The following is an 8,944-nucleotide window of genomic DNA, read 5'->3' as shown; positions in this document are numbered from 1 at the left end:
ATGTGGTTAAATTTATAATTAGATTTAGGGGTAATTTAAAAAAAAAAAAAATCTCCGGGTGTGACTATTGTAGCAAAATAAATCGTGAGTTTTTAATTTTATTAATTTAAATCAAATTTTTTTTATATATTTTCAATCTAAACTACCTTCCTATTTTTGCTAGGTAAAAACAGGAAAAACAAATTAGTTATTAAACTAAATGAAAAATATATTTTAGATATTTTATGTATACTTACATTGAATTTAGGAGAATTAATTTTTACAAATAAATAATAAATGTTATAAATTAAAATCATAATTTTTTTTCACTAATGTGTAATAATTTTTGAAATTCTACCTGAATGGTAATTTTTCCTCAAATTTAATAGCTAAAATATTATTATTGTGTTAATTTTATTCAAATAGATGATTTAGATTGAAAATAAATTTAAAAAAAATTAAATTTAAATAGGAAAAATTAAAAATTATTTCTTTTGTAGTCAAACTTTGAGATTTATTTTTGTAATTACCTTTAGATTTAGCCACCGTTTGAGAATAATTTTTTAGCTCGACTTTTTAACTTTTTAACTATTGGTACCTAACTAAAAAAAGTTTAAAATGCATTGTTAAATTTTTTATAATTTTTTTAAAGAAAAAATAAAATAATTTTATTTTCAATGTGACATTTTATCTTCTTAATTTTTTAATTTATTTTATATTAGTCCTAATTCTCTTGCTATAGGAGTCTTATATGGATAAGTCTTTGAATAATATTATATGTATCAATTAGTACATTAATTAATATATTAATTTATAATTTGATATAATTTAATAAATTTTTAATATTTATAATGTGATTAATAAATAAAATTAATGATAATATTATAACTAATATTAATATATTAATTGGTATAGGTAACACCATGGTAAATCTTATGCATTTTTAGTAATTTGATTTATTTTTCCAAATCTCTCCAACTGACCCCACCAAAATAATAAATACTATTTATCGGGAGAAATCAAACCAGCGTTGACCCAATTAAAAGCCAAATCCCATTCATGGTAAACCCGCCACGTGTCACCATCAAACAGGCCCACAACTAGCACTAGCCTCACCAGCCGTTGATTTCCTTCTCTCTCCTCTCTATATAAAGAGCAGTTTGAGGGTCCCTCCTCCTCACAACAACAAACAAAAAGAAACCATAAGTGGGCTCCTCTTCTAGGGTTTGGTTCGTCCCATTCAATCCCTCCTCTCTCTTTTTACTTATTATTATTATTTTTTTAATTTTAATTATCTTTTCTTTTATATTCATTTCAGTCTCTGTAATTTTTTTCTGGTTTGGATTAATTTTTTCTGGGTTATGTTTTTATTAGATTGGAAAACATGGCGTCGATTGAGAAACAAAGCATTGATGAAGCGACGAAGATTGTATCGTCTGATCCATTGTTGGGGGACTCATCGGAATTTAGTATCACGGAGGTTACGCCGCCGATTGTTGTTCCGTCGTTGAAGGATGAGCCCACTGATTCGGAGCTAGAAGGATCAATCACAGTTGGGGTCGTCCCGGAATCAAATCAATCGAACCAGATGATTGAGAAATCAAAGGTGGGGAAGATCAAGAGGTCCGCCACCAAGGACCGCCACACCAAGGTGGAGGGTCGTGGCCGGAGAATCCGAATGCCGGCGGCTTGCGCCGCGAGAATCTTCCAATTGACTCGAGAGCTCGGCCACAAGTCCGACGGCGAGACCGTTAAATGGCTTCTCGAGCGAGCCGAGCCAGCCATCTTTGAAGCCACCGGAACCGGCACCGTCCCAGCCATCGCCGTCTCCGTCAACGGCAGTCTGAAGATTCCCACCACGCCGCCGACCACCACCGAAGCCCAAGCCGCCAAAAAGAAGCGCAAGAGGGCTTGCACTAGCGAGTTCATCGACGTGGACGACTCGGTTCCCGCTCCGGCTCCCGCTCCGGCTCCGGCTCCGTCGAATTTCGCTCCGGTCACGACCATGACGCCGCAACGACTGTTGCCGGTGTGGGCAGTAGCCGGCGGTGGAGCTCCGCCGAATGCTTTTTTCATGATTCCGCCACCCGGAACCGCCATTGCTGGACCTTCGAATCAGCCTCAGATATGGTCCATTCCGGCTGGAGCAATGCCTATGTTCAATGTCTCGGCCAGACCCGTTTCGAATTATGTATCCGCAATGCAACCCGGACTTAGTTTTGGTGTCGCCGTCGGCGGCGGTAGTGAAGTTCAAGCTCCGGTGGGGTCGGTGTCGAACAGTGCGAGTGGAGAGAAGTCTGGGAAGGTGTCAACAATGGCTCCAAGTTCAAGTTCAACCACCACCGCCACCACCACTACTACTACACAGATGCTGAGGGATTTTTCTCTGGAGATTTATGATAAGAAAGAGCTTCAATTCATGGTTAGCTCTGGAGGTGACCAAGCTGCTTGAAAGCATTGATGATATGGACAAAGATGTTAGGGTTTTACATTTTTTTTTTTTTGGTGTGTGTGTGTGTGTGTGTTTGTTTTTAAATAGTACAGAGTTTTAGACTTAGAACACAGGTTTTATTTTTGGTAGTTTATTTGTAGTTTAGTTATTATTATGGTTTTTTTTGGGTAATTTGGGTTTAGAGTGAATTGGTTTTAGATGAGAGTTTCAATGGTGTTTGGCAACTCATGACATGCGTTTGTTTCTACTGAGCCATTGACGCTCTAATCTGGACTGTTTTGGTAATGAAAGTGATGTGTTTATGAGAATTTATTTTTAGAACGATGAATTGTGTTCATAATGATGAGGTTTATTCTGATATAATTAACTTATAATCTGGATTATTTGCCATTTTATGATGCTCTTGAAATGGTTTGTGCTCAAATCAAAAGTTTTGGATGCCAAGTTCTTAATGGGTCAAGCTAATAACAGTCTGTAGAGATAAATGTTTGGTGAAAAACTTCCAAACACTTTATTTATGATATTTTTTAGACATTTATATATAGCGTGAAGAAAAACTTATCACATTTTGTAACAATGTAAGATAAACTTTGCCACTAGATTTGATCGCTTAAAAATCCAATCGGTAGCTAGTTAGATGATTCTCTGATGCCTAGGTCAGTGATAGAAATAAGTCCAAAAAAAAAATATTGAGTTTGAGCGTGAGTTGTTGTGTACCGTTTATGTGCATTATGATCTGCTTATATTGACTTTAATTCGGACTTTTTTTTTATCGTTGGGATAGTTGAGAGATCTTTGTCACTTCTCTTTATTATTCTGTTTTCTAAAAGATTACGTCTCACATTTATGATTTTGAAAAGTGGATAAGTCTACGTGTAGTGAAACGTACGCTCGCTTACTTTGATTGTTCGAATTGCTAATTCGAGTCCTTGGCTAGCTCAATCTTCTAGCTCGGCCTTTTTGACCCAACTCGACCTTAGCACGTGGCTTGCAACTTGAATTTACCTTTCACATATGGAAAAATTATTTATGATTTTTAAAAGTAGATAAGTCCACGTTTAGTGAAACGTACACTCACTTGCTTTGATTGTTCGAATTGTTAATACGAGCCCTTGGCTAGCTCAGTGTCCAAACTTACTTGTGATCCATTCGTTCTTCCCAAGTAGCTTAGCTCAAGTAGTTTTGCTTTCTTCTAGCTCGGCTTTTTTGACCCAACTCGATCTTAACACGGTGCTTGCAATTCAAATTTTACCTTTCACATATAGAAAAATGATGAACAAACCACTTTTTAGACCTATTGATATGTAAATAAGATAATTGATTAATAATTAGAGAATAAATGAGATAATTCATTTTGATAGTAGAAATAGAATTAATTTAAATATTTTAATAGAGCGTCACATTATTGAGTTTAAAAAATAAATCTCGTTTATTTATTTATTTATTTATCTGGATAGCAGTACTCATTATTTTATTAGTCATTCTTGTCAACTTATTAATGCGTGAGACCATAAATATTTTATATTTAAGAGATTAGTAATGATAAAACTCCAAATATGAAAATGAAAAATTATGTTTAGGCTTGGTTTGGGGACCACCTAAATAAGCAAATTATTTACTATAAGTTACCATATTATTTTTTATATATCTTTTTGTAAAAAATTAATAAATCAAAAAATAAATAAATCCTAAACATTCATTGGTGTTTGGGATGAGTTAAATTGACTAAATTAATGAATACAGAAAAAAAAAAAAAAAGTTTAAATAGTTCACAAGTTATTATACATATCAATCAATCACTTTTTGTTTTATAGACATCTATTCCACTACAATTTTTTTTTATAAATTATCCTAAACATAATTTTTCTTATCAACTAAAATAATCAAAAAAATTAAAAAAATCAAATAAAGCAGCCAACATCTCAAATGATGGCTCAATTTACATTTGAGAATTGAAATTTATTTGACATTTGTTAAATAAGTATATTTTTTTTAAAAAAATTAAAAAATATATTTATTTAAATACACATTTGAGAAAAGTCATTAAAAATGAATAGTGAGTGAAATTCCCTTTTTAAGAACTCTCATTGATGATGTATCGATTCCCGGGTGGATGGGTCGGACCGGCCCAGGTTCTCCAGACTCCGGCTCAGGAAGGCTGGCTCCGTCAGATGACCTGCAAGCAAGTTCAGGGGGGGAACGGGGTAGTCCCCCAGTGAACCCTCCGGTGCAAGAATTAGAAGAGCAGAGTATGAAAAGACTGTATATCGAGAGATCAAGAGAGAGAGCAACCTAACCTTCTTTTTTTCCTCTTATCCTTGCTTATATCCTTTGGTCATCATTTTTCCTGTCTCTTGTGACGTGCTTTTTCCGCCGAAAGCCTGTGCCATAGCTCATCTTGTTTAGGGTGATGGAGGCTCTGTTCCGGCGGGGAGTGCTGTTGTAATAAATGCTGTGATGGGTTGCATTAATGGTGATGTGTTGTGATAATAACTCTGCAGATCTTTGTCTGCTGATGTGGCCCGTGTCCCACCTGCCGTGTGCCTAAATGCCGTTGGCCCTTCATGTCTAGGTGGCCTCCAGCTGTTCTGGGCCTTGTCATCCAAGCAACCGGGTTGTGCCATTGGCCCCAAGCACTGGGTTCGGGGTGGTTTACCGTGGGCCGTGTGCCTTGTGGGCCTATCCATGTCAGTAGTCCCCCATTTCCGAGTGCAGCTTTAGACCAACGAAGGGAATAGTGAGAAGGGAGAGAAGTGTGAAACGGGTGGAGAGGCCGACTGGAAGGTGGCCGAGCGGGAGAGGTCGGCCGTGAGGCGGGGCGACCACGAGGGTGGCCGAGCGGCAGGGGTCGACCGTGAGACGTGCCGATCATGAGGGTAGCCGCGCGGGAGGGGTCGGCCGTGAGGTGGGCCGACCACGAGGGTGGCCGAGCGGCAGGGGTCGACCGTGAGACGTGCCGATCATGAGGGTAGCCGAGCGGGAGGGGTCGGCCGTGAGGTGGGCCGACCACGAGGGTGGCCGAGCGGCAGGGGTCGACCGTGAGGTGTGCCGACCAGGGGGGCGTGGGGTTCTAAAATGTGCTGATGTGAAAATGGAAAAGACAGGGTAAGGGTAGGGGACAGTGCATCGTGGCCATACACGTGGCAGTGTCGTGGGGGAAGATGAAGCGTTGGGGCAGGAAATGAAGCGATAGGTCAGGGGGGGTTTTGAAAAAGGCGGTTTTGGCGGTTGATTTGAAAGGTTTTGAAACGGGTGAAAATTAATGTGGATCCGTGGAATACGGGCAAAACCGTAGGTTTTAGGTATAATGCGTTTTACCTACCGTGGGACAAGAACTCAAAATATCCAACTCTTGCACGGTGTGCGACATATCTGTGTAGCATTCTCTCAACTTTCTTGTGGTTGCGTCAGAAGTGTTTTGTGAGCAAGCCCTAGAAATGGCACAAGAAGGAGTAGTTAACGTGAGGGTAGACCCGTTGGGGGACGATGATGGGGAGGAGTTAGCAGCGCAGTACAGGGCAGAGGCATCGGACTTGATATTGGCCCCAAAGCCATTAAACCAGGTGGAGTCGGGGCAGTGGCACACTAAGGCGGACAGATCCACGCTCACGGTGGCGGATTTGGAGGCGATTAGGGGGCGATACCAGATTCCGGCGGAGGTAGATTTACGGTTGCCGACGTCAGAGGAAAGGCCGTCTATGGTGAAGCCAGGGGAGTTTTCCCTGTACGAGGAGGCGCTGAAAGGGGGGCTGAGGCTGCCATTGCCTCAAGTGGTGGTTGATGTGCTAAATCGCCTGGAGGTAGCGCCGGGGCAGTTGATGCCCAATGCGTGGAAGATTCTGATGGCTTGTGCGAGTGCGTGGCCTAAGGCGAATGGAGGAGAGGCCATGACGATCGACGAGTTCTTCTCATGTTACAAAGCGTCGGGGCAGCAAGAAACGTGGGTCACCCTACAAGCAGTGATGGGCAGGGGGTTGGTGGCGGGGCTGCCTACGTCGATCAAGGGGTGGCGGCCACGGTGGTTTTTCGTGTCAGTTAATGGGGGGATGGGGGTGCGCACCATGTGGAAGGTGCCAAATCGGTCGATGGAGTCTAGGCTAGGGGTGGTGGCGGAAGAGAGGGTGAAGAAAGTGAGGGAGTGGAGAGAGAGAGAGAAAGCCAGATGGGACGATCTTGTCCAGCCGTCAGCACTGTTTGAGGCGGGGTTGGGACCGCAGCCGAAAGGTGGAGACCTCGACCGGGGGGAGTTGGAAGAGAGGAGAAGAGCACAGGAGATGGAGGATCGAGCCATTATGGCCAAGGCCGCGAAGTTGATAGAGGCGCAGAGGGGTCGACCGGCTGAACCGCTCTCGCGGGAGAGGATCCGACCGCGCCCTAGGCCTTTGGGGGAAAAAGACTTGGGTAGCTTTGAGCCGCTTCCGCCGCCTGTAGACCCTATAAAGGAAAAGGCCAGAGGGGTTGTGACGGTCATGAAGAAAAAGAAGGAGAAGAAGAAGAAGAGGGGGGCTCCAGAGGAGGCTGCAGAGGAGTCTGGGGCCAAGAGGGCGAAGGTGGCCCCAACGGATGCAGAGGAGTCTGCGGCAAAGGACGCCCCAGAGGAAGTGGAGATCATCCCAACGGTGGAGGTTGTGGAGGTGGGTCCACCAGTACAAGCGGAGGCTGGGGTGGGGGAGGCGGCGCCGAGCGGGAGGGAACAGGTTCAGGGGAGGCCCGACCCCCAGGAAGGGGGGGTTCGTGTGGCCACGGCTATTTATCATGCGCGCGCGGTAGCTGGGAGGATGGAGGGAGAAGAAGGCCCCGCCAGGGCGGGAGCCGACCGCCTGGTGAGGATTGTGGACGAAGGAGCTCTGCGCGCGGCATCTGGGTATAGTGAGGCCGACCTGCTGAGGGGGTTATGCTCCGCCCAAATGGAGGTGACTACCTTAGCGGGGGCTCTTCTCAGGAAAGCTGGGGCCGCCAAGTTGAAGGCTGAGGAGGTCAGGGTCCAGCTGGCCAAGTTGAGGGAGGATAGTGCCGACTGGGAGACTGCCTATGCCGACCTGCCAGCAGTCAAGTTGGAACTGGAGGACACACGCCGTAAGGTTGTGTCACTGGAGTTCCAACTGGCTGGTGAGCACAAAAAATTGGAAGAGTCCGAGAAGGCTTGCGCGGTGGCGGTCGAGAGGCATGAGGAGGCTATGACCAGCAATGAAGAGCTGGTCAGGCAGAAGGATGAAGCGGACTCCAGAATTGGAGACCTGCTGAAGGAGCTGGGGGAGGAGCGCACCAGAGCAGAGGAGGACAAGGGGAGGCTTCTGAGGGAATGGGAGATGGAGAAGGTGAAGATGGCGGCGGAGCTAGAGGGTCTGAGGAAGGGGATGGAAGAGGAGAGGATGACGGCAGCCGCTGGAAGGGTGGCTCTGCAAAGGGAGCTGGACGAGGAGAGGGCGAAGGCGGCGTCTGAAAAGGCGGCCTACCCTGATCTATGCGTCGCAGCAGTGGAGCAGTATAAAGGGTCCTCCGAATTTCAAATGGAGGTGGATGCTGTTGTCGCCAGGAGTCTGGCTGGTCAAGAGCCTGGGGGGTTGGGCCTGTCAAGGAAGACTGCTGGAGGTAGGACAGAATCAGAGGTGATTGAAAGCTTCCAGCAGTCCGACTGCTATAAGCATGAAATGGCCGAGTACTGGGACAGTGGTTGGAAAATGTTCAAGCGTAGAGCTGAGGAGCTGTTTCCAGACTTGGACCTGAGTAGCGTGACAATCGGCGAAGATGATGTGGCCCAGACCCCCCTGGACGAAGGCGTTGAAGAAGAGGATTTAGCATCCAGCGAGGAAGGGTAGCCAAGAAGAAGAAGAGCTGGGCGTGTTCTGTGGGGTTTGGTTAAGTGTATACATTGTAATTTTTGTGCATTGTTTTTTTTTTTTTTTTTTTTTTACATTGTAATTCTATGAGTGAATGAATAAATACGTGAAGAGTTTGGTTAAGATGAATTTGTGTACGAATGTTATTTTGTGTCTGTTGGCAGCTGACTATTTGTGCAGCAAAAGTGAATAAAAACCTTGTGCGGTAAAAATGAGTAAGAAATTTTGTGCAGTAAAAGTCCACAAATGAGGGTAAAGGGTAAGTTACAAGTAGTAGCTAGACAGTTAAGTGTAAATTTGAAAGTGAATGTGAAAAAGGTAAGTGTTATGAGGAGGTTTCAAAACGGACGAGTGAGAGTGTAAACATGAAGGTAAGAGTAAGTAAGTGTTGTGGGGAAGTTTAAAAATGTGACCAAGTGTGAAAAGATGTAGCCTTGTTTGGTTTTGGAGTGCTTGGTCGAGTGTTCAGTCTAGCTGGGGCTTTGAAGTGCTTGGTCTGGCCGAGGCTCTGACGTGCTCGGACTGGCCGAGGCTTTGAAGTGCTCGGACTGGCCGAGGCTTTGAGTGCTCGGTCTGGCCGAGGCTTTGAGTGCTCGGACTGGCCGAGGCTTTGAAGTGCTCGGACTGGCCGAGGCTTTGAATGCTCGGTCTGGCCGAGGCTTTGAAGTGCTCG

General features: G+C 44.4%; 1 protein-coding gene across 1 annotated transcript; it reads left to right on the top strand.

Annotated features, from left to right (window-relative positions):
* Window positions 1-1,158: 1,158 nt before the first annotated feature.
* Window positions 1,159-2,749, top strand: LOC114277551 (transcription factor TCP19). Its single transcript, XM_028219446.2, has 2 exons — window positions 1,159-1,208; window positions 1,354-2,749. Exon 2 carries the CDS (start codon window positions 1,364-1,366, stop codon window positions 2,429-2,431), a length of 1,068 nt encoding a protein of 355 aa, XP_028075247.2. The 5' UTR covers window positions 1,159-1,208; window positions 1,354-1,363; the 3' UTR covers window positions 2,432-2,749.
* Window positions 2,750-8,944: the final 6,195 nt, after the last annotated feature.

The sequence above is a fragment of the Camellia sinensis genome, chromosome 8 (genome assembly GCF_055761805.1).
Source record: "Camellia sinensis isolate YWXY chromosome 8, ASM5576180v1, whole genome shotgun sequence".
Classification (NCBI taxonomy): Eukaryota; Viridiplantae; Streptophyta; class Magnoliopsida; order Ericales; family Theaceae; genus Camellia; species Camellia sinensis.
The sequence above is the reverse complement of the archived record's forward strand: the minus strand, read 5'-3'. Positions and strand labels throughout refer to the sequence as shown.